Source organism: Bos mutus, chromosome 1 (genome assembly GCF_027580195.1).
Source record: "Bos mutus isolate GX-2022 chromosome 1, NWIPB_WYAK_1.1, whole genome shotgun sequence".
Lineage (NCBI taxonomy): Eukaryota > Metazoa > Chordata > Mammalia > Artiodactyla > Bovidae > Bos > Bos mutus.
This window is the reverse complement of record NC_091617.1, coordinates 65,602,780-65,628,223: the sequence shown is the minus strand read 5'-3', so window position 1 is coordinate 65,628,223 and position 25,444 is coordinate 65,602,780. Positions and strand designations below refer to the sequence as shown.

The window sequence follows — 25,444 nt, the reverse complement described above, 5'->3', positions numbered from 1 at the left end:
TTGGGCTTTGTCAATTGGATATTCACATGAGAAACGATGAAATTTAACTCACCCTTCCACCCCTTACCTAATTCACACCTTAATTCTATTTGTATAATAGACTTTAAAATAAAAACCAAAATATAGTCCTTCTAGGAGGCAACAGAGGACAATATTTTCATGAACCTAGGGAAGGCAAGTATTTCTTAAATGAAATACTAGAATCTTAAGCACATTAAAGGAAAATATTTACAAATTTATATATAATAAATAAATAAAAACATTAAAAAATACATTTGTTTATCAAACAAAATCATTAAGAGAGCAAAATGGCTAGTCAAAAATTAGGAGAAGACATTTTTAACCACAAAAAGGACTATACCCCAGACACAGAAGAAACTCCTAAATATCAAGAAAGTGATAGAAAAATAAGCGTAAGATTCAACTAAAGCCAAAAGTAAGATATCCAAAGGCCAATAAACATATGAGAGAGTGTTCAGTTTCATTAGTTGTTAGGGAACGTAAATTAAACCACAAGGCAATACCATCACACTTCTACCTATAGAGTTATACTTGAAAAGACCATTGGTTCCAAATATTGCCACGGATGCTGAGCAATGAAAACTTGCACACACTGATATATGGGTATGTGGGTAAATTTGGAAAAAATCTTTGGCATCTTACAGAATGATCTCTGTTCATTTCCAAGGCAAACCATTCAATATCATAGTAATTCAAGTCTATGCCCCAACCAGTAATGCTGAAGAAGCTGAAGTTGAACGGTTCTATGAAGACCTACAAGATCTTTTAGAACTAACACCCAAAAAAGATGTCCTTTTCATTATAGGGGACTGGAATGCAAAAGTAGGAAGTCAAGAAACACCTGGAGTAACAGGCCAATTTGGCCTTGGAATATGGAATGAAGCAGGGCAAAGACTAACAGAGTTTTGCCAAAAAAATGCACTGGTCGTAAAAAACACCCTCTTCCAACAACACAAGAGAAGACTCTATACATGGACATCACCAGATGGTCAACACCGAAATCAGATTGATTATATTCTTTGCAGCCAAAGATGGAGAAGCTCTATACAGTCAGCAAAAACAAGACCAGGAGCTGACTGTGGCTCAGATCATGAACTCCTTATTGCCAAATTCAGACTGAAATTGAAGAAAGTACGGAAAACCACTAGACCATTCAGGTATGACCTAAATCAAATCCCTTATGATTATACAGTGGAAGTGAGAAATAGATTTAAAGGCCTAGATCTGATAGATAGAGTGCCTGATGAACTATGGAATGAGGTTCGTGACATTGTACAGGAGACAGGGATCAAGACCATCCCCATGGAAAAGAAATGCAAAAAAGCAAAATGGCTGTCTGGGGAGGCCTTACAAATAGCTGTGAAAAGAAGAGAAGCGAAAAGCAAAGGAGAAAAGGAAAGATATAAACATCTGAATGCAGAGTTTCAAAGAATAGCAAGAAGAGATAAGAAAGCCTTCTTCAGTGATCAATGCAAAGAAATAGAGGAAAACAACAGAATGGGAAAGACTAGGGATCTCTTCAAGAAAATCAGAGATACCAAGGGAACATTTCATGCAAAGATGGGCTCGATAAAGGACAGAAATGGTATGGACCTAACAGAAGCAGAAGATATTAAGAAGAGATGGCAAGAATACACAGAACTGTACAAAAAAGATCTTTACAACCCAGATAATCACAATGGTGTGATCACTGACCTAGAGCCAGACATCCTGGAATGTGAAGTCAAGTGGGCCTTAGAAACATCACTACGAACAAAGCTAGTGGAGGTGATGGAATTCCAGTTGAGCTATTCCAAATCCTGAAAGATGATGCTGTGAAAGTGTTGCACTCAATATGCCAGCAAATTTGGAAAACTTAGCAGTGGCCACAGGACTGGAAAAGGTCAGTTTTCATTCCAATCCCAAAGAAAGGCAATGCCAAAGAATGCTCAAACTACCACACAATTGCACTCATCTCACACGCTAGGAAAGTAATGCTCAAAATTCTCCAAGCCAGGCTTCAGCAATATGTGAACCATGAACTTCCTGATGTTCAAGCTGGTTTTAGAAAAGGCAGAGGAACCAGAGATCAAATTGCCAACATCCGCTGGATTATGGAAAAAGCAAGAGAGTTCCAGAAAAGCATCTATTTCTGCTTTATTGACTATGCCAAAGCCTTTGACTGTGTGGATCACAATAAACTGTGGAAAATTCTGAAGGAGATGGGAATACCAGACCACCTGACCTGCCTCTTGAGAAATCTGTATGCAGGTCAGGAAGCAACAGTTAGAACTGGACATGGAACAACAGACTGGTTCCAAATAGGAAAAGGAGTACATCAAGGCTGTATATTGTCACCATGCTTATTTAACTTCTATGCAGAGTACATCATGAGAAACGCTGGACTGGAATAAACACAAGCTGGAATCAAGATTGCCGGGAGAAATATCAATAACCCCAGATATGCAGATGACACCACCCTTATGGCAGAAAGTGAAGAGGAACTCAAAAGCCTCTTGATGAAGATGAAAGTGAAAGTGGAGAGTGAAAAAGTTGGCTTAAAGCTCAACATTCAGAAAACGAATATCATGGCATCTGGTTCCATCACTTCATGGGAAATAGATGGGGAAACAGTAGAAACAGTGCCAGGCTTTATTTTTCTGGGCTCCAAAATCACTATAGATGGTGACTGCAGCCATGAAATTAAAAGATGCTTACTCCTTGGAAGGAAAGTTACGACCAACCTAGATAGCATATTCAAAAGCAGAGACATTACTTTGCCAACAAAGCTTCGTCTAGTCAAGGCTATGGTTTTTCCTGTGGTCATGTATGGATGTGAGAGTTGGACTGTGAAGAAGGCTGAGCGCTGAAGAATTGATGCTTTTGAACTGTGGTGTTGGAGAAGACTCTTGAGAGTCCCTTGGACTGCAAGGAGATCCAACCAGTCCATTCTGAAGGAGATCAGCCCTGGGATTTCTTTGGAAGGAATGATGCTGAAGCTGAAACTCCAGTACTTTGGCCACCTCATGGGAAGAGTTGACTCATTGGAAAAGACTCTGATGCTGGGAGGGATTGGGGGCAAGAGGAGAAGGGGACAACAGAGGATGAGATGGCTGGATAGCATCACTGACTCGATGGACATGAGTCTCAGTGAACTCCGGGAGTTGGTGATGGACAGGGAGGCCTGGCATGCTGTGATTCATGGGGTCACAAAGAATCGGACACAACTGAGCTACTGATCTGATCTGATGAAGATTGAATACATGCTTATTCTACTGGTAGTCTACTGTTGCATAATAGCAATACTGTTTTAGTAACTTTAATAATATATATTCTCTTATTCTTTCTGTGGGTTAGGACTTTGACAGTAGTTTAGCTGTAGAATTTTGGGCTCAGGGTTCTCAGAGTTTAGTTAAGATATCAGCTTTTCTGAACACTTGACTGCTGCTAGAAAATTTCCTCCCAGGATAGCTCACTCACACATCCATTGGCAGGAAGCCTTGCTTCCTCAATGTGTGGGCCTCTCCATAGGACTACCTGAGCATCTTCATAATATTGCAACTGGTTTCCCCCAGAGGAGACAAGGAAGAAACTGTAATGCCTTTTAGGACCTAGTCTCAGAGGTAACACAGTGTAATTTCTGTTATTTTATTCATTAGAAGTGAGTCACTTAGTCCAGTCTATACTTGAGGGTCATGAATTTAGGCTCCCCCTTTTGAAAACAGGAGGGTCAAAGATTTCATGGACATATATTAAAATCATCACACAGAAAAGGGAATCTATTACACTGTTGGTGGGAATGCAAATTGATATAGCCACTATGGAGAATAGTATGGAGTTTCCTTTAAAAACCAGGAATAAAGCTACCATATGACCCAGCAATCCCACTACGGGGCATATACCCTGAGGAAACCAGAACCGAAAAAGACACATGTACCACCAGTGTTCACTGTAGCACTATTTACAATAGCTAGGACACAGAAGCAACCTTGATGTCCATTGGCAGAGGAATGAAAAAGGAAGTTGTGGTACATATATACAATGGAATATTACTTTGCTACAAAAAGGAATTTCCTTCAAAAAGGAATTTTGAGTCATTTGTAATGAGGTGGATGAACCTAAGAGCCTATACAAAATGAAGTAAGTCAGAAAGAGAAAGACAAATATCATATATTAATGCATATATGTGGCATCTAGAAAGATAGTACTGATGATCCTATTTGCATGGCAGCAAAGGAGACACAGACATTTTGGACACAGTTGTGGGTAGGAGAGGGCGGGATCATGTGAGAGAGTAGAACTGAAACATACACATTACCATGTGTAAAACAGCCAGTGGGAGTTCGATGTATGACTCAGTGACCCAAAGCCAGTGCTCTGTGACAACTGAGAGGGGTGGGATGGGAAGGGAGGTGGAAAGGGGGTTCAAGAGAGAGGGGACATATATATGCCTAATGCTGATTCATGTTGCTATAAGGCAGAAACCATCACAATATTGTAAAATAATTATCATCTAATTTAAAAAACAAAATATAAAATAAAATCACCACACATACCCTATAAATTGATCATTTGACCCTGAAATATAGAAGCAAAAATGGGTTGGTGTGTGGCCTCCAAAACATTTATAAGTATTTTATACCATCATTATTCATAATAGCCAAATTGTAAAAATAAGCAAAGTATCTATCAACAATATAATGGATAAATAAATTGTGGTATATTCTAACAATGGGAAACTATTCAGAAATGAAAAGTAATAAATTACAGATTAATAAATTATAGGTACATGCAAAACCATAGAAGAATCTTACTAATTCTTTTGCTTGCTAACTTTTTGCTCACTAATATTAAGCCAAAAAGACAAACTCAAAAAAACTGTACTATTATTTCCTTTATATAAATATTAAAAGAGGCAAAACCAGAATGCAGTGGAAGAAGTCAAGATGGTGATTACCTCTGGAGAAGAGGAAGGAGGGAATGACTAAGAGGGGTAATGAGGAGGACCTTCTGAAATGGTGTTAACTGATCTATAACTTGCCCAGAATAGTGGTTGCAAAGGTGTGTTTATAGTGTGATATTTCATTGAGTGATACACCTTTTATTTGTGCAGATTTCAGAATTGTTTTATACTCTAAATTTGGAAAAATTCTAAACGCTACTAAGAAAGGAAAAATAAAAATACTCTTCAGGCAAATTCAAAACAAGTCTTTGTGCTAGATTTGGCTTGCAAGTAGCCAGTTTGTAATATCTGCTTTAGTCCAGGGTTGGTAAATATGATATTCAGTTGGCCTCAAACTATATAGGTTACAGTAGCCTTTGACGGTATCATAAATCTATTCCTGTAGAATTTAGAATAGTTTAATGTTGATTCTGGAAGAGAACTTCTGGATCATTTGATCCACTGATTTTGCAAATCAGGCAGAGGCAACCCCTTAGATATTTCACAGAATAGTTTCTCAGAACACAGTTTAAAAACTACTGATCTAGTTTAACTCGCTTTTACTACAAATAAAGAAACAGGCTTAGAGAACATTTGCTGCTGCTGCTGCTGCTGCTACTAAGTCGCTTCAGTCGTGTCTGACTCTGTGCGACCCCATAGATGGCAGCCCGCCAGGCTCCGCCATCCCTGGGATTCTCCAGGCAAGAACGCAGGAGTGGGTTGCCATTTCCTTCTCCAATGCATGAAAGTGAAAGGTGAAAGTGAAGTCGCTCAGTCGTGTCCGACTCTTAGCGACCCCATGGACTGCAGCCTACCAGGCTCCTCCATCCGTGGGATTTTCCAAGCAAGGGTACTGGAGTGGGGTGCCATTGCCTTCTCCGAGAACATGTGTTACTACTGTTATAATTGTTTAGAGCTATTACTTCGTGGTAATGACCTGAGATTCACTGCCATTTGAAGGTACTGTACTGCCCTGATGGAGAAGCCAAAAAAGGGGCAAAGTTACACCTCTCAGAACCATGGTTTTTGAAGTAGAGACTCCTATTCTGTCACTTGAGGTGGTGGCAAAGCAAAGTTACTAAAGAGAAGCTGAGATGGGAGATGTGTTGGAAAGTGTTTCATTTAGGGACTGCCCTGGGGAATACCCTGATTGGTAGCAAATACATGGGGCATTCTCTGAGCCAGCACACCCTTCAATTAGCTTCTCAACTCTGGCTGCACATTAAAACCACCTGGGAACTTAAAAAAAAAAAAAACAAAAACCTGTTTCCTGGGCCTCCCTCATAGACTATTGAATCAGAGTCTTGAGTGTGCTGCAAAGAACTGGATATTCTGACCCTTATTGAGCTTTACAGAGATGTGCATGGACTGAGCTCATTTTCTCAGAGGAGCTCTGAGTTTACACAGCAAACCAGGCCTTGACAAAAGAGAAAGAAATGTTAGAAAAGAAAAAAAAAAATCCCTTTCATGGTAGCAAAACTGTGGGCTTTCTGCCTTGGTTGCTATGACCTGAGAACATGGACCTCTTCTGTATGGCTCCAGCCTCAGGAATGCAGACACCTTCTCCCCTCCTTAGAAGAAAATATTCAAAGAACCAGATTCTTAGACCTTTCAATGACAAGTGTGATTACAGAATGAGTTTCATGCTTTGGCAGAACATGGAGTCTATCCCTCTGCTCAGAATCAGCAGAGCCTGGCAGGACCCTTCTCTGAAGGAGGTCAGTTACGTGTTGGCTCTGTTTTTCTGTCCAGTCAAGGGACCCTGACGTCTCCTAATCTGGCTTCTTCTCACCTTTGAATTGCAGAATGCCAGAGGTGGGAAGGACCAAGAAGGTTATCTTATGCAGTTTCCCATTTGATAGATAAAAACCTCGAAGCCCAAAATGGCTTACATAGAGTAACACTGAATGCCAGTGGAAATGTCATGACACAAACACTTGGTCTGATTCTACATCCAGTGCTCACTCTCTTTTTTCGTCTTGAAAGTAAATAACTCTTACAATATCAGTTATAAAAAATAATATAACTGGTACTACTTATACCACCTAAATGTAGCTGATTTTATACTTTTAGCATATTTGTTTCAGATATTTAAAGAAATAAAACATCACAGATTCAGCTAAAGTCCCTTCCATTTCTCTCCTCCCTCCCTCTCAGGAGTAACAACACCCTAATGCTGGTGAATCCCATTTCCCTGAATGTTTTTATACTTTGTTCTACATATAAATGAATCTTCCATAACACTGCATGATATTGTTTTGTGTCTTAATATTTGACAGAGAAGTATCTTGCAACATCTTTATTTATATGGTATTATATTTTTAATGTTCATCTGTGGTATATATCTAGTTAATTAATTTTAACAGTGCAATATTATCTCATTCCATTTATAAGCCCCATAGTATTATTTCCCGCCAGTAGAAAGTTGTTTCCAAGTTTTGCACAAATTGCTTTGCAATGAACACCCTTGCACATGTGTGCACAAGAGTTAGAATATCTATGGAGTGGAGACCTAGAGGGGAATCACAAGATCCTAGGATATGTGCATCTTTAACTTTACGAGGTTTTGTCAAATTGTTCTCCGCAATAGTTAAACCAATTTACACTTCTCACATCTTTACCAATACTTGGTAGGTTTAGACTTTTACATTTTAACCAATTTGTTATATGTGAAATAGCATTTGTTGTTGAGCATCTTTTAATATGTATAATACTATGTCAGTTCAGTTCAGTCACTCAGTCGTGTCCAACTCTGCGACCCCATGGACTGCAGCATGCCAGGCCTCCCTGTCCATCACCAACTCTCGGAGTTTACTCAAATTCATGTCCATTAAGTCGGTGATGCCATCCAAGCATCTCATCCTCTGTCGTCCCCTTCTCCTCCCACCTTCAATCTTTCCCAGCATCAGGGTCTTTTCCAGTAAGTCAGTTCTTCGCATCAAGTGGCCAAAGTATTGGAGTTTCAGCTTCAACATCAGTCCTTCCAATGAAGGACTAAGTCAGAATACTAAGAATACTAAGTCAGATTTCCTCTAATGTGCATGGGATTTGCAAGGTCTTCTTATTGCAGTGGCTTATTTTGTTGCAGAGCATGGGCTCTAGGGCATGCAGGCTTCAGTAGCTGTGGCATGTGGGCTCAGTAGTTGCAGCTCTCGGGCTCAATAGTTGCAGCGTATGGGTTTAGTGGCATCCGGTCCCATCACTTCATGGGAAATGGATGGGGAAACAGTGGAAACAGTGTCAGGCTTTATTTTTCTGGGCTCCAAAATCACTGCAGATGGTGACTGCAGCCATGAAATTAAAAGACGCTTACTCCTTGGAAGAAAAGTTATGACCAACCTAGATAGCATATTCAAAAGCAGAGACATTACTTTGCCAAAAAAGGTTCGTCTAGTCAAGGCTATGGTTTTTCCAGTGGTCATGTATGGATGTGAGAGTTGGACTGTGAAGAAGGCTGAGCGCCGAAGAATTGATGCTTTTGAACTGTGGTGTTGGAGAGAAGACTCTTGAGAGTCCCTTGGACTGCAAGGAGATCCAACCAGTCCATTCTGAAGGAGATCAGCCCTGGGATTTCTTTGGAGGGAATGATGCTGAAGCTGAAACTCCAGTACTTTGGCCACCTCATGTGAAGAGTTGACTCATTGGAAAAGACTCTGATGCTGGAAGGGATTGGGGGCAGGAGGAGAAGGGGACGACAGAGGATGAGATGGCTGGATGGCATCACTGACTCGATGGATGTGACTCTCAGTGAACTCTGGGAGTTGGTGATGGACAGGGAGGCCTGGCGTGCTGCAATTCATGGGGTAGCAAAGAGTAGGACATGACTGAGCGACTAATCTGATCTGATCTGATCTGATGGGTTTAGTTGCTCCGAGGCATGTGAGATCTTCCTGAACTGGCATTGAACCCATGTCTCCTACATTGGCAGGCAGATTCTTTATCACTGAGTCACCAGGGAAGCCCTGCAAATATATATTTTAAAGTCATATTTTCCAAATGGATGTTGCTGGTTGTACAACCACAAGTGACATAAATATATTGACCTTGTTTCCAGCAACATTTCTTGTTAGTCCTTATAAATAATTTACAAATTCTCTTCAATGTTCTGTGTGGATAATCATAAAACTGTGAATAACAACATCTTTATTCTTCATTTTCAGGCTTTTACTTTTTATTTTCTTATTATACTAGTTATGCATGTCACTTCAGTCACTTCAGTCGTGTCTGACTCTGTGACCTTAGGGACTGTAGCCCAGCAGGCTCCTCTGTCCATGGGATTGTCTAGGCAAGAATACTGGAGTGGGTTGCTGTGCTCTCCTCCAGGGGATCTTCCCAACTCAGGGATCTACCTCGCGTCTCCTGCATTGCTGGCGGATTCTTTACAGCTGAGCCACCAAGGAAGCCCCATACTAGTTTTAATATCCTGTAAAATGTTGAATAGGAGTGGTAATAATAAATGTTATTTGTTCTTAAACTCCTTTCACTAGCTTGTACTACCTCCTGCTTTTAGCCCTACTCCAAGATAAACTGTCTTGTTATATCCCACTAATCCAGAAGATTTCTCAGTTTCTACTAGTCCAGACCTCCCTATACAGGTATGCAGCTTCTACTAACTTCATCTGATCAATCACACTTAATAAAGATGTCCAACCATCCACAGGAGTTTCATTTGGATGGTCGACTATTCTCTAGGGTGCAATGTGTCTGAAGTGACTCAAAACTTTTCTATATATCTATGTTCTTTAAAGGCATCACGGTCCACCTAGGCTCAACAGTCAGAAACATATTCTTCTCTCAGTTTCCGCATCTAACTTATTAGCAATTTTGTCAATTCTGTATTCTAACTGGAGAAGGAAATGGCAACCCACTCCAGTGTTCTTGCCTGGAGAATCCCAGGGACGGGGGAGCCTGATGGGCTGTCGTCTCTGGGGTCGTACAGAGTCGGACACGACTGAAGCAACTTCGTAGCAGCAGCATATTCTAAATATCTGCCAAAGTATTTTCTCCTCTCCTTTCCCAACACTAATGACTGGTTTAAGCCCTCACTGACTATAGTAACAGTTTAATAACTGGTCTCCCTGCCTTTCATCTCAATTTTCACCTACCATTCTTTTTACTGCTGCCAAGTTTCTTTCTAAAGATAAACTTTGGAAAGTCTGATCGTGCCTTACCCAGCTTGAAACCCTTCGCTGTCTTCCCAGTGTCTATTACATGAAGGCTTAGTTCTCCACCCGGTCATGCAAGGCCTTTTATTTACCCTGGCTAGCTCTCTGACATACTTTCCTACCACTCCCCCACCTTGTTTTATAGTCTAGCAGAACTCAAGTGCTTATAATTAGGCTTTGCTATTTTCTGGTCCCATGATTCTTGACCTGCTGATCCCTCTGCTTGGATTACTCTGGCAAAATTTTATTTGTTTTCAAACCCAGATTACATGTCACATCGTCCAGAAACTATGGATTAACAGCTCAACAAATATTTATTGAGCACTACCTATATGCTAGGTGCTATGCTATATGCTTAGCATATAAAATGAATGACACACTTCAAATGGTACAACACTGGTTAGCAACTTTCTTTTCTTGCCATCTTTTAGCTTGAACTGTCTGAAGCTAATTTTTATTTACATGTTCTTTTCTTTTCTCCTTTCTTAATAAATATGCACATAGATGTATAAATACGACAATATTCTCAAACACAGAGGCATATGCACGTATGGATTCAGTATTCAGAATAGTCGTGGATACAGTTTCAACTCAAAAGTACATTTATACGTGGTGGGATCATAAGCTCAGTACTTGGTTTTAGAGTCTGGACTAGAGAACACAAAGAAGCACAGTATGGCTAGAGTAGTAACTAAGGGTGTGTGCTCTGAAGATAGGTTGCCTAAGTTTGCATCTCAGCTCTGTTACTTACAAGCTGGGTGACCCTAGGTAAATAACTGTATCTTTGTGCCTCAAGTTCCTCAGCTATAAAGTGGGGACAATGATAGTCTTTGCCACAGAGTATAGTTGAAAGAATTATTGAAGTTAAAATGAAAAGTGCTTAGAATACTGCCTAGCACAATATAAGTGTTTAATAAATAGTAGCTATTATTATTTTGCAGATGAGGATACTTTTGTCTCAGTCACTATCAGCAGGTCAAGTGATTTTTTACTTCTATATCTAGCCATGAAAGAACTTGTTCTGAAACAAATGTATACTCTTATCTAATCTTTATTGAATGAGTGGCACATGGTGGCAAAATCATTGGCCCAGGAGAGCTCATGGCAGTGGAATAGAATTTTTCTTTGTTTGGAGCTAAATAATTTAACTGGAAAGAAACTGTTCTTTCCACATAGAATCAACTATACACACTGAGACACAAGTAAGTGAGAGTGTATGGTGGTATAATAGCTAAGATCACAAGATCTGGAATCAGACTGCCTCACTGAGACTCAAAATCCCACCACTTACCAGCTTTGTCACCTTGGGCAAGTTACTTCTTTGTATCTCAGCTTCCACATCTATAAAGTGGGATTAATAATAAGTTTCTATTTCATACAGTTATTGTGAGAATTTAATGAGATAGTCCATGTAAAGTACTTAGGACATTACTTGGTACATAATACTTAATAAGTGGTGAAGAAAAAAGATACACCATAGTAGGCTAAGGACCATATAAAGTTAACCTAAGTGTTCACTCCAAGGGAAGCAGTGGAGGTAGATGTTCAATTGACCAAGTGATTCCCAAAAGAGAACAAGGAAATTTTCTAATTCTACTGCACTTGGCATAACTTTTGTTAAAGGTGTTTTTTTGTTGTTATTCCTATGGATATACATACATTCCTATGTATCCCAGAGTTATGCTTGGATTAGACCACCAGGCTTTCCCAAAACACATTCCATGGGACATCTGTCCCAAGATAGTATGAGAAAAAAGGTTTTATGGTTGAACAATGCTGGGAAATACTGTGTGACATATTCCTTTGGATATGCAAATGTGTAGTAGCAGCCCTAAGGGTTTGACAGGTCCTGCAAAAATGTTTCATTTAGCTTAATCCAGCGTTTCTTGAATATATTTGATCAAAGAGCCCTTTCCCCCATATACTATTTATTAACATTTCATGGAACTACTGTTCTATGGAATAAATATGGGGAAATGCTGACTTCAATGAGTATCAAAATGACCTTAATACCAAAGCAAGGGCTAAGCAAGGTAGGTTTAAGAAGAAGGCTCATACGTTTTTAGAGTGGAATTGAAAATTTCCCTAGAACAATTCTCTCAGCCAGGAGACACAGAAATCCTTCAGGGTCACAAACTGTAAAACACACACAGTGTTCCTGGGAGCATGTACAGGGGACCTGGGAGGTGGTGGGGGAGAATCCCTCACTCACATTGCACCCTGCCGCTCCTGCTATTCTGGATCCCACTGTGGGCTTTTAAACATCCTGTACTATCTGCCTTTAGCCATGCACTTCCTGATTATACTTCCTACTTTATAGAAGAGAAAAGGCTACAAGAAAAACACTTAAAGTGAAAAGGCCCTATTGGGGAACCAGAGGCCAGACCCAGGAATAGAGGGGAAGGAGGAGAGTTGGAAAGAAGAAACTGGGTTGAAACCTCCAATCAGATTCAGGACAAGGATGCTCCTCTGGGTGGAGGAGAGAGGAGGGACTCCAGTAGTGCCAGGAGAAAAGGAACCTTCCCAGCAAAGTAAAACATGAGATATACTTTAGGAGAAATAATATTGACTTCTAAGGTTGGTGAGCAGAAGGGCAGTTCCCTGAGGGCAGAAGCCATCTTTAGTGGTAGTGTTAGTCACTCAGTCCTGTCTGACTCTTTGCAATCCCATGGACTGTAGCCCACCAGATTCCTCTGTCCATGGAATTTTCCAGGCAAGAATCCTGGAGGGGGTTGCCATTCCCTTCTCCAGGGGATCTTCCTAACCCAGGGATCGAACCTGGGTCTTGTGTATTGCAGGCAGATTCTTTACAGTCTGAGCCACCAGGGGAGCCCAGAAATCATGTTTAACAGATCTTTATAACTATTTTCTTCAGGTAAAAGGTGGTGGCTAGGAGAAAGGAGAATTGTGTTCTTTACATAATGAGGAGCACAGTGAGAAATCCCCAATAAAGGAGAGGTGTATAAAATGGCTGTCTATTTGTATTGGCCAATGTTTATATTACTTCCCAAATTAATGTCATTGGTTGGCTGCTTCCTGAAGGTAAGCTGCCTTTCTCTCTGTTTTGCTTTATCCCTACACGTGGTTTCCTATCAGGGAAGGAGAGGCTGGGATTACATCCTAAGTGGCCTGATGCAAAGAGACTTAGAATCCGTGGCTGAGGTCTGCAAGGGGCTGCTGAGCTGCATGCAGGATGGCAAATAATAAAAAAGGACTAAACCAACATTAACAATGCCTAACTATGGGTGGTGGGAGCAGGATTTTTTTCTTACTTCCATTAATTCATATTTTTCTAACTTTTTTATCATGAACATCCTTTTACAGCTTGGAAGATTAAGTCTGTTTCTCTAGTTCATACCCCGCATCTTTATTTCGAGAAAATCTGAACAATCATTGTATGTAAACTTCCTATAAGTGTGGTTTTAGTGGGGGGAAAAAGAATTTCCCAAGCATGTATGAGTGAATGGAAACATACGGCAGGAAATATTCCCTAAAAAGTTATATCCACAGAATTTTACAAACGGGGAGAAATTTGCTAGGCGTAAGATTTCCCGAGAACTTCTGGAAAATATGGTAACAGGCTCCGTAGACAAAGCGGAGAGTGGCAGGAAACGCTGTTTCACTGAGGAGAATCACCTGGCAGCCTGCCTGGGGGCGGAGGCAGGTATGAAAGGTGGCCGCGGGCGGGGGCCGGGGGCGGAGCAGGAAGCCCCGGTACTAGGAGCTGGAGGCGGAGCCGCGAGGAGCGCCCCAGGTGGGCAGGAGGCGGCGGTACCTGCCCCGGGCCCAGGGTCGGTCCACCGGCCGCGCTGCGCCGAGTGAGGGCAAAACGGAGGGATTTCTTGGCGAAGTGGTGCGTCGTGGACGGGTCGCTGATGAAGAAAGACACAGTGTCCCCGCAGTCCCTGAGCTGAAAGGGGCCGGAGAGCGCCGGTATGGGCTCCGAGCTGCCCGCACCTTGGCTGCTGCTCTTCACCTGGCTCCCAACAGGTGAGCCATGGGAAAATGGGTCCTAGCCAGGCCCAAGGAGAGAGGAAGCCATTGTTGCCTGGCCTAACAGAGTTGGCCGCAGGCGGGACAGAGGAGGCCTGGGCCGCGCTCTGGTGGCTCTTGGCATGGGCGCCAGGATGTGCGGAGACTGGATCGAGTTTCTGCCTGTGGGAACCTGTTTACTTTTATTAGCTTAGGCCTTTACGAAACAGGTGCAACTAAGAAAGAAACTCAGAGCCTCTGGCCTCCTGCTCCCTAGGCACTTCTTGGTCTCTAAAACCGGAGTGATAGAGGCAGAAACACCACTCTTTCAATTCCTAATTACTTTTTCCTTTCATCTGATACTTGTCATAGGTTTTAGATATGGTGACAACCATATTGGCTCAGAAATACACTTATTTCGTTCCTGAGAGGTATATGTATCCTCAGTATATGATGGAAAGTTCGATATGATTCAGAATCTATTACTATTTTATAGGATCACAACAGGAGGTTCTTTGCTAACCATGTTCAGTGTCACTTTTCTGCTTTGTATCCGCTCACTTCCCTAACTTTACCCCATGATCATTGTCTCCCCATCAAGTGTTCATCCATCCACCATTTTCATTTCCTTAACCTCCAGGCCAATCCTCTGTGCTTTGAAAGCATGGTTTTGTGTGTCTCAGTGTATCAGTTGGGGAAATAGCAGGCCATGATCTGCATGAGTGAAATCAGGTGGGAAGAGAGAGCATAGTGAAAGAATGTGTAGGTTCTTTCAGCCCTTTTCAATTGAAATGTAGGTGTGACCTTGCAAACTGGAACCTGAGTTCCCTTGGAAGTTCTGCCCTGTTCTATTTCATTTTACCTTTTTTACTTCCCTCTTTTAGGAATAGCCACCCTCTCACCTCTTAGTTGTCAGTGGGAGGTCAGCTCAGTTTGCTCACAGACCAGTTTGAGTCTTATATTTCTCTTCGGGAAAAGATGTAATATGAAGGTACAGGAAGAATTTCGTTTCTACAAGTTTGAGAGGACATGAAGATAGCTCAGATGTAATCAGATCTCATTCAGACAAGATTCTATAATTCTTTTTAAGCTTAATGCTGAGAATGAAAGGGAGGGAGAATTGCAAAAGGCTAGAAAACTGTTATCCCTAAGGTCTTTGGCTTACCACATTTTCTGTAGAATGTGGGTCCTATTAATTGTCGGAAGCTGAGGAGGGTGAATGTTGGACACTCATGATACACAAGGAAATGGACTGAACTGTACCGACATGGAAGTGCCCGAAATTCTACTAGAACAGTCACCAGCTTAGACTGTGAAAACAAATTCGTAAAAATCCCACAGTTTTGCACAGACTTCTCTCCTGTGCCTCACATGTTTAGCTCAAACTCCATAGCAGCTAGGGATTTCTGAAGCTCCTTGAGCTATCTTTTTAGGAAAGTTGAAGTCTACTCTCACTCTCGCCCTGAGCATGCCATCCCCAGAATTAGGACTTGTAGCCAGCAGTCATTTAGGAAAAAAGAATAAGGAAAGAAGCCTTACAGACAAAAATCCCATTAGGGTATAAACCTCAATCCTTAAATCACCAGCATATTTTAAAAGCTGTTCTGTTTTTGTGAGGAATATTGAGCACTGAATATTTTTCAAATACAATGACCATAACCAAAGGGTATATTCGTAAAGTAAACAAATTGCTAAATGGACAAAGTCTTCGGAAAGTAGAGCTCCATGTGTTCATGAACCAGCCATGCTGTGTGAGTAGCCAGGATGCTGCTGCTGCCGCGTTGCTTCAGTCGTGTCCGACTCTGTGCAACCCCATAGATGGCAGCCCACCCGGCTCTCCCGTCCCTGGGATTCTCCAGGCAAGAATATTGGAGTGGGTTGCCATTTCCTGCTGGGGTGGTCAAATAATACAGATTGCTGTGTTTGCCTGGTATTCATTAAATGGAAGCCTACCTGCGTTACACATTTTAAAACCAGAGAATGCTAAACACGGAAAAGTCCTAAGTCCAGAAGAAATATAGTTTGCATTGTGACATGTACACACATATATGAGATTTATAAAATAGGAGCAAGAGGTATACACACACACACACAAAAACAGTCACTATGTTGGATTAAAAGTATTAATTTAATAAATATTACTTTAGTAACATTTAAATTCGTAGAAAGTAATCCCCAAATTAGCAGCAACTTACTAGAAAAATCCAGTAAGTTGATGTTTTTTTTCAAGATCCACTGCAAACTGAGGTATGAACTTTGGAAAACCCTGCACTAGAATGTATTCATTTTGGTCTATCACCTTTTTGTCTTCTGTTTCTAAAGAAGAGGCAGCCCAGCCCTCTGATTAGCATCCAAGTTTCTGCAGTTGCAAAGTATGGGTGAGTAATGAGATTATGTCAGATGTGGGTACACTGGCTAGTTGGTGTGGCTTGGCTTCTGACGAAGCCTCTGAGGTCAGGAAGTCCTGTGAAGTTACCATAGTCTTTATGTTTGGAGCTGTGGCGAGATCAGAGGGTTTGTGTGTGTAATTCTCTGAACTTTTTTTCTTTAAAAAGGAAGAAAGTTTTATCACACAAGTAATATTTGCTTCTTAAAACAGACTATTAAGATAAGGCTAAATTAAGTTCCTGCAGCCCTTTGCATTAATGGCTAATAGCACTTGTTACCATCATCCAAACTCAAACTTTATTCCTAGAAAGAAAAGTTAGTTTTTTTCCCCAGATTCTAGAAGGTTGTGTGTCATTTGTGCTTTTGTGACTTTTTAAAAAGATCTTAGAAGGGTGTTAACTTATAGATCCATGTAGCTATCAACTTGTGTTACCATTCTTTGGGAAATCAGACAGCTGACTTCTAAAGAACAAGATTCTTAGCATTTAAACCATTAGCTTTCATTTGGTGGTGGTTGTGAAGGTTGGGATCATACTGAAGATCTAATACATCTTGTGAAGTTGCTCAGTCATGTCTGACTCCTTGCAACCCCATGGACTATAGCCTGCCAGCCTCCTCTGTTCGTGGGGTTTTCCAGGCAAGAATACTGGAGTGGGTTGCCATTTCCTTCTCCAGGGGATCTTCCTCAACCAGGGATTGAACCCAGGTTTTCAGCACTGCAGGCAGACTCTTTACCACCCGGGAAGCCCTAATATGCCTTGGTCCCTGATACAGTAAATAGTAAAGTGGAGCTTCTCAGGTGGTGGATAAGGGACTGCGTACTGCTCCTCTCCCTTGCCCCACCCCTCACCTCCTGTGAGGCTCCCTGAAGTACCTCTCAGAATGCAGTGCTCTGGGAACACAAGTAGAAATCACCCCCAGTCCTTGTCTTCCCCTCCCAGCCAATTTTACAGATAAGGAAATCTGTGCAGAGAAGTCAGATGTCTAAGGTTGACACAGTGGAGTTGGTTTGAGGGTTGGGATGAGGATCCTGGCATCCTCACTCTTAGGCCATGCTCTTACATCTATTTCATACCATGGAGCAGGTTTGTTCTGTCTCATTGAATCCTGGTAGAAATGGAAATTGACTACCTCTGGGATGTCTGCATGTATGTGTACTAAGTCACTGTAGTCGTATCCAACTCTGTGACCCTTTGGACTGTAGCCCTACAGGCTCCTCTGTCCATGGGATTCTGTAGGGAAAATTACTGGAGTGGGTTGCCATGTCTTCCTCCAGGCGATCTTGCCAATCCAGGAACTGACCCCATGTTTCTTATGTCTCCTGCGCTGGCAGGTGGTTCTTTATGACTGGCACCACCTGGGAAGCCCCTGGGATGTCTAACCAGATGTTAATTATTAAACATCTTGCCCCAACAGCAATGCAGTGGGATGAGATGGTGGGTAATTACTGTACTGTTTGCCTGGGTTTCTTTCAGCCTAATACTTTATTTCATTATTTGAAGTCCTTAGGGGAGAAAGAAAATTGTGTGTTTTAAGAATTAAAAAGACTGATCATGTCTTTCTCTGGTACTCATTTCTAGATCTTCCAAAATACAAATCTTAGGTGGGTCAAGGAAAGGATTTGACACTTTCTTCATTTCCCAAACCCAGTACCATGTTCTGTTGCTTAATCCCAGCAGCTTAACCATCTCCTTACCTCTAGGCCTGCTACTTCTTTGTCTAGTTCCAACCATTCTCCACACAGATGATAGGTTAACCTACCTGGGTTAATTTTTCCCACCTTCACTGTAGTGGGCTTCCCAGGTGGCACTAGTGGTAAAGAATCCATCTGCCAATGCACGAGACATAGGAGACAAGGGCTCCATCCCTAGTTCAGGAAGATCCCCTGGAGTAGGAAATGACAACCCACTCCAGTATTCTTGCCTGGAAAATTCCTTGGACAGAGGAGCCTGGCGGGCTGCAATCCATAGGGTTGCAAAGAGTCGGACACGACTGAAGCAACGTATAGCATGCATGCACCTTCACTTTAATGCTCTAAGAACCTCTACTAGATCCCCATAGTCTGTATGAGTGGATTAAAGCTCTTTGGAATTCAAGACCCACTCATTCTGGCCTCACTAACTTGGGCAGCTATGTCTCCACTGCTATGAGCATCCTCTTGTACCCTTCCCACCCCCAACATACTCTCTTCTTCCTTGCTTTTTGTCTGGCCATATTACAAACGGTTAACTTTAACCATTTATTTTCTGTACTTTCAGAGCACTTAAAATTTGTTCCAGGCAGTTTACCCTTTCTTGTACGAATTTGTTTATTTGCCAGATGTTTAATGTATACCATGTACCAGACATGCTCTCAAACAAAAGTAGACATGGCCTTGGACTCTATGGTGTTTATGGTCTGAAGGACAAACAAAGAAATGTGGAAATACAGCTATGACAGGGACCATGAGAAAGAGATACAAGGTACAACAAGAGGTTGTAATAGACGGATTTTGCTCATTCGGGAGGCTGTCTCTGGAGAAATGATACTTGAGTTGACAGCTGAGGTGTAATCATCCCAGACAAATTAATAGCATGTGCAAGGCTGCTGAATAGGAGCTCAGTGAGAATGAGGGATGGCAAGAATGTCTCCATGACTGAGAGGAGGAAGCCTTTCCATGTGGTGGGAAGGAGGCAGGGGTGGGTAGGACCAGATCGCGTAGTCTCATGGATCATGGTAGGAGGCTGTGTATTTATCCTGAGAACAGTGCACAGCTTTTGGAGATATTTAAAGAGAAAGAGTTGGGAGGTGGACAGCAGTGTGCTATCCACATGGAAGAAAACCAGAGTGTGTGCAGGTACCAGTTAACTGAAGCAGTATCCAGGCTGGAAGTGATGGAGCTTGTGCTGGGGTGATGGTGAAAATGGAGAGAGAGGGATCCCAGAAATAGTAGGGAGATAAATAAAAGCAGTTTGATAATAGGTTTTGTAGGGAGTGTGAGGGAGAAAGAGATGTCAAGGACAAGACCTAGTTTTCAGTCTTGCACATTGACTGAGATGGGAAATAGGGAAGAACCCAAGTTTGAATAGGAGGAGGAGGATTTAGATTTGGGGCCCAATTTAGATTCTGAAACAGCCAAGAAGAGCTATGAGGAGGATTTGAGCCTGGGTGTCTGTCTTGGCTCTTATTGTAGAGTAGCAGGACTTGTTATACAAAGCTCTACCAGTTTCTGAGCAATCCTGTAAAGCTCAGCCATGACCAGATGTACCTTGTTTATGCATTTACTTGTTTATTATTGACTTGCCCACCAAAAGTATAAGTTCCAAGAGTTCAGGGACCTTGTCTCTCATCAGCTACTTTACCCCCATCATCTGAAACAGTGCTTGTCTCATAGTAGGTATTCAATAAGTGAGTGAGTGAGTGAGTGACCTCTGGAGGCCCAGGGCACACAGAAATTTGTCATTCTGGTGAGACTTAAATTTGCATGTGCGCTGAGATTAGCATGTGGGTACACGGTTGAGTCACTGGCCTGAGCGAATGACTTTGGGAAACCCCGCGCATCTGCCTCTCAGGGCTTGTTGTCCTCTACTCATAATAACTAAAGGATACCAAATTCAAACCACCTGAGAAGCTATTTTTTTCACTTAGTAGGTTATCAGAATTTTTTTTAAGATTGATATTCTCCCCTGTTGGAAAGATTGTGGTGATACATGGGAGTGTCACACACTGCTCATGGGACTATAAATTTCTTTACTGAATTATTTATTAAAAGCCTCATCCCCTTTGACCTAGCAATCTCACTTTGAGAAATACATCCTACTGGAATAAAAAAGGACTTTTGTAAAGAGATACCTAATATAACATAAAGGTATTCACTTCAATAAGTTATTTCGGCATTGTTTGTGATAATGCAAATTTAGAAGTACCTAAATGCCCATCATTAGCAAAAGGGGTAAATTATGGTTCATCCATGTAGTGACTTTTCACGCAGTCACTAAAAAAATTATATCTATTTATACTGATAAAGAATATAATGATATTTCATTAGTTTGAAGAAAAAACAAAATTGTGAGTCAATGCACATAATATGATTAATTAAAAAAAAACAGTGTTGGAAAAGATGTGGAGGATAGACACAAAATTATGGTGCTTCTGGAGACTAGAGTTCATGGTGAGCAAGGAGGAACTTTTTACTTTATACCCTTCTCTCTTGTTTAAGTTTCTTATTATTTATCTTATGAAGAAAAAAAGGGATTTCTCTACAAAATGATTGAAGTAAATTTGTAAATGTCCCTTAAGGGGTTAAACCTCTGCCATTAGGAAACTTACCTAGAAGGCAAGTGGTACAGTGGAAATTGTAGGATTTGAGATTTTAGAGGTATAAGCGTAAATTTAGTCTTGCTATTTATTAGCTGTGTGGCTTCAGCCCAGTTATTTAATCTACCTGAGGATTTTCCTCATCTATGATATTGAGATGAAAATAAGGCTGATCTCATAGGGATTTGCCAAGGTTAAAGGACATACTGTATAATAAACCCTCAATACCATGCTGACCAACATCGAAATGCTCAGTAGTTACATTTTCCTCCCCAGGGCAGCCATAGGCTTCTGCCACTCCAAGCCTAACACTGTTAAGTGCACCCAGATCTTTGTTAACCGTGTAACTCATAGACGTACTTCCTTCTGCATCCCAACCGGTTTCTTCTCCCCTTTTCTCCTGTCCTAGCTCTCCCTGTCCCTTAACTCTTGTCCGTGCATTGCCAGGCCCTCTTCCTCTGGATTCTTTTCCTGTTTGCACTGTTATCTAAGGAAATATGACAAGTACCGATGGTAAATATACTTGGGGAGATAGCTTGCCCTGACATAAACTCTGATAGGATTAAATCTGTGTACTTTTGTTAACCTGCTGACTGGAGCAGAGGTGCCTGGGTGCCTGAAAAACAGGAATCAAGACCTTCCATCGAGGCAGCAGTAGGCTACTGTTTCTTGCTGGGAAACACTTTGCTCTCCGCCCTGCCTTCCACTCCCTTCCAAGCAAGACCCTTCGTGTGAAAAGGAGGGGAAATGACAACCAGTCCCCTGAAAATGATTTTTAGTTAAAAAAAAAATTTTACCTAGATCCCTATGCTGTATAGATAATAATTTCTAGAAACTTATTAAACATCTTTCCCACTCTACTACATGGGGAAAACAGGCTGAATAAATAAATGTGCAAAGATATGCATCTATTTGGGAACACATGGCATTGAATTGTAAAGATACTCTTCTTTCTTTGGTATATTCTCCTTCCACCTTAACGCAGAGTGATAGTCCCGGCTCTGCGCATCAGCGTAGTCTTGGAAAGTACCTCATGGCGGGAAACTGAGAATCCCCTTCCCCTTCTCTCCTTCCCATGGGCTCCGTTATCTCATCTGAAGTCACCTTTCCACCCTTACATGACAGATCCCTCTTCCTCTTTCACAGAGGAGACCAACTGAATGGGTTTGCCAGGTAAGACACAGCTTTAAAAGCTTTTAGTGCAGTAACTCATTTTGCAAAAAGAAGGCAGTAATGACTGCTTACATTTGTATTATTTTAATTCTTTCAAAAATGCTTTTACATGCTATTCTCAGTTGATCTCAACCTCTTAAAATGGACAAGATAAAAAATGATACAAATAATAGCTGACATTTATCAAGTGTCTATTATGTGCCAGGCTTTTTGCTAAATGCTGGACATATTTATCTCCTTTAGTCCTCACTATTACTTATTCAAACACATATTATCATCATCCTAATTTTGCATGTAGAGAAACAACCTTAGTTTGGAAATAACTTATCAGGTCTTTTAGCTAGTGGGGGAGTGGAGGCAAAATTTGAACCCAGAAAACACAGTTTCCAGAATTTAAGGAGAAAAGTATAAAGACAACTAGGAAATTAGATGGTGATAAACTGGGGAGAAGGAGATGCCACATGATGAAGAGAATGAGAATAGAAAGAAAATCTAAGAATTTGATAAGTCAATAGAACTAAGTTTAAAAGATCAAAGATGCAACCAGGACATGTATAAACAGAACACTTATCTTTTTAAATCTCTTCATATTTTCAGCCCAGATTCTGCTGCCCTTAGTCTTTTCTTGAAAACTTTACCTGCTTGATAGTGTGCATGCCCAATGTGGTTAATTTTACAGAGAAATTAGAGGCTAAAGGAGAAGATGGGAAGTTTCTGACTTTGAAATGGGCTGTCTTGCTACTTCCCTCCCCTTCCTCCCAATCTGGAAATTCCTCCTGCTTTTTGAGAGTCCAGTTCCTGACTTCTGCTTGGAAGGTCAGGCTTGCTTGCTTGGGAAAGATTGAGTTTTGGTATGAGCAAGACTCCAGTTCAAAATACTGAGGCTGAGAGGGCTTGGCTTATTATAGTCTCTGAACTTCTGCCCACAGCTATGGCCAGGACTGACCCCACCCTAGGGGTCTTTGTGAGGACTGGAGACAGTGTATGTTTATCACCTGGCACACAGTAGATGCTGAGATCCAGAGCAGCAGCTGAGAAGAAGGGAGAAAGGTTTGCTGGTCGGTCAGTACCTTTGTCCTGAGAGACGCCTCGCTCTCCACATGGGACTGGGCAGAGGGTGAAGGTCTGGGAACTGTGCAGGGTGCTGTGGGGCTCACAGACCCCTGGAGGGAGTGTGAGTGAGTGCAATATGGTCAAATACATGGCAACCTGTCATAATTCAAGGCTTGAAATTCACTTAAGGGATGAAATTAAAGAAAGGATAAAAGAGCAGCAAAGCCAGTTCTGACGGTAAAGGTGAGTCATGTCACCCCACGTGTGGTTTGTCCATAATAAGGGCATTCATGGAAGAGAAGCTGAGTGAACATTTGGTAATGAAGGTGATCACCCTTGTCCCCATTCTTCTGCCTCAGGGTGTCAGATTCAGCCATCTTCAAAGTTACCCCAGAGTAATTTCTGGCTCCAACCAAATACTTATCTCTGACTCCTGGCACACCCGTACTATCCACCCCACCCCCCGCCCCCCCATGTATATTCTACCTCTATACAAATAACGTTGACTGGAGTCCTTTGAACAAACTGTCGTTTGTATCAGATTACCATTCGACAAAATCAAGGACACATAGTTTACTAATGATGGTATTAGAGTAACTGCTGCCTGTACTATATTAAGTATTGCATGTGTAGCTTGGCCCCATGCTCTGATTATGTGCAAGCTATTGAATACCAAACATCTTCCTCTATTTAAAAAAATAGCTTGATTCTGCTCAGGGCAGAGTCTTGGTTCCAACCACTTTAGAAAATGAATGACCACAGACAAGCCACTTGCCTTGTCCAGTCTCAGGTTTGCTGTGTATGCAGTGGCACAGCTTGTTTCTCCCTGGGGCTCATAAAGATAGTGAGTAGAAGGAAATATATGAAAGTTCTTTGTGAGTCTAGGATTTTGCTTAGATTGCCAGTCAGTTTTTTTCTCTCCATTTCAATCAATGCAAGTTACTGATCAAAATAAGCTAATGTTGACAATGCCATCCTATTTGTTGTCAGATCTTACTGCAGCTGCTTCTTCTGTTCAGTTAAAGCTGTGTTGGGTAAAAGCTCCAAGGTTTAATCCAGGTCAGTTCTGGGAAAAAAGAGGTGGTGAAGGTGGAGAAGCAAAAGTAAAAAAATCAGATTATGAAATAATCCATGTTAAGTTTCAGATACTAGTCATTAGCTCTTGATTCTTATTGGACTGACTTCAGGAATCCTACAGCTAATACAGACAGCAGCTCTCCCCACCCTCCCCACCCCCCAACCACAAGCTCCTCAAGGCTTATTTTCAAAATGATGCTCTTTTCCCATTCACAGCTAAATAAGAAAGTCATCCATCTTCCTAAAAACACCACTTTCACCTTATTATTCCTTTTCAGAAAAACCTTCAGTGATTATCCATTAACTAGAAACAGATTCTGGAGTGTAATTTACACACCACCCCATTTGCCTACTCCCACTCCCCACCATCATCTCACTTATTTATCATCTTATTTATCACCGTAAAGCCAGAGGCCCCAGCTGGACTGGTTCCTTCAGATTCCCCAAGGAACGGCCTCTTCATGATAAGTGCCTTTGCTCACTCCTTTCTTCTATCGTGACTCAATGAGTCTCTCTGCCCTCTTCCTGTTTTTCACATATCATCTTAATCCTACCTTGTTTTTAGAATCTAGCGTAACTCTCTCTTCCTTCTGTGATGGTTCCCCACCCACAGGTCTCCCCCCACACTTCTGCAGACCCTCTCTAGCATGGCTATCACTGGCACATCCTCATTACAGCTCAGCCCTGAAGAGGGCTCAGGTCATTTCTGGGGACCAGAGTCTATCCCAAGCAGCACAGCATCTTGCTGTCTCTCTGTGGACATGAGAAAAGTGGATGCTGATCCCATCATAAACCATGGTGTTCTGTATTAGGAGGGTTGTGTCTAGGTGAGGCAGGACCCAGCACCATGCTCATGGCTCTGGCCATTGAGCCAGGCCCATCCAGCGGCTCTGAAAGGTGAGGGGGTGACTGTTTTGTTTGTGGGAGTAACTCAGTCAAAATGAACACAGCTCCACTTGAGAACTCTATTGGAGAGACTTCTAACTTGAACCCCTTTCTCCATGGCCCTCAGAATAAGGGAGAAAGGAAAAAGACTCATACACTGTCACCACCATGGCAGCATATATGCCAGCACCTTGCCAGTTACCATGGCAGGTGCCAGAAGTGTGGATTATTTCACTGCATTCTTGCAAGGACCTGATGAGGTTAGTACTTATACAATCTCTGTTCATAGCTGAGGAAACACAGGCTCAGAGAGAGTAAATAACTTCTCCAGTGTCCAAGTGAGTAGTACAGTTTGATTTGAACCCAACTGTATCTGAGTCCAAAGCCTGGGTTTAATTTAGCTAGTCTATACCAGTGGTCCTCAAAGTACGGTGCCCAGAGAAGTAGTATCAGAATCTCCTGGAAATTTATTAGATGTAAGTTCTTGGGTCCC

At 41.7% G+C, this 25,444-nt stretch overlaps 1 protein-coding gene across 3 annotated transcripts in view; it reads left to right on the top strand.

The window, feature by feature from the left end:
- The first annotated feature begins 13,821 nt into the window (after positions 1-13,821).
- ILDR1 (immunoglobulin like domain containing receptor 1) overlaps positions 13,822-25,444 on the top strand; it is a 36,299-nt gene continuing 24,676 nt past the window's right edge. For all 3 annotated transcript variants that reach the window (XM_070370072.1, XM_070370068.1, XM_005893427.2), the window contains exon 1: positions 13,822-14,097. In XM_070370072.1, coding sequence (XP_070226173.1) covers positions 14,043-14,097 — 55 coding nt within the window. In that variant the 5' untranslated portion in view covers positions 13,822-14,042. The remainder of the gene's footprint in view (positions 14,098-25,444) is intronic.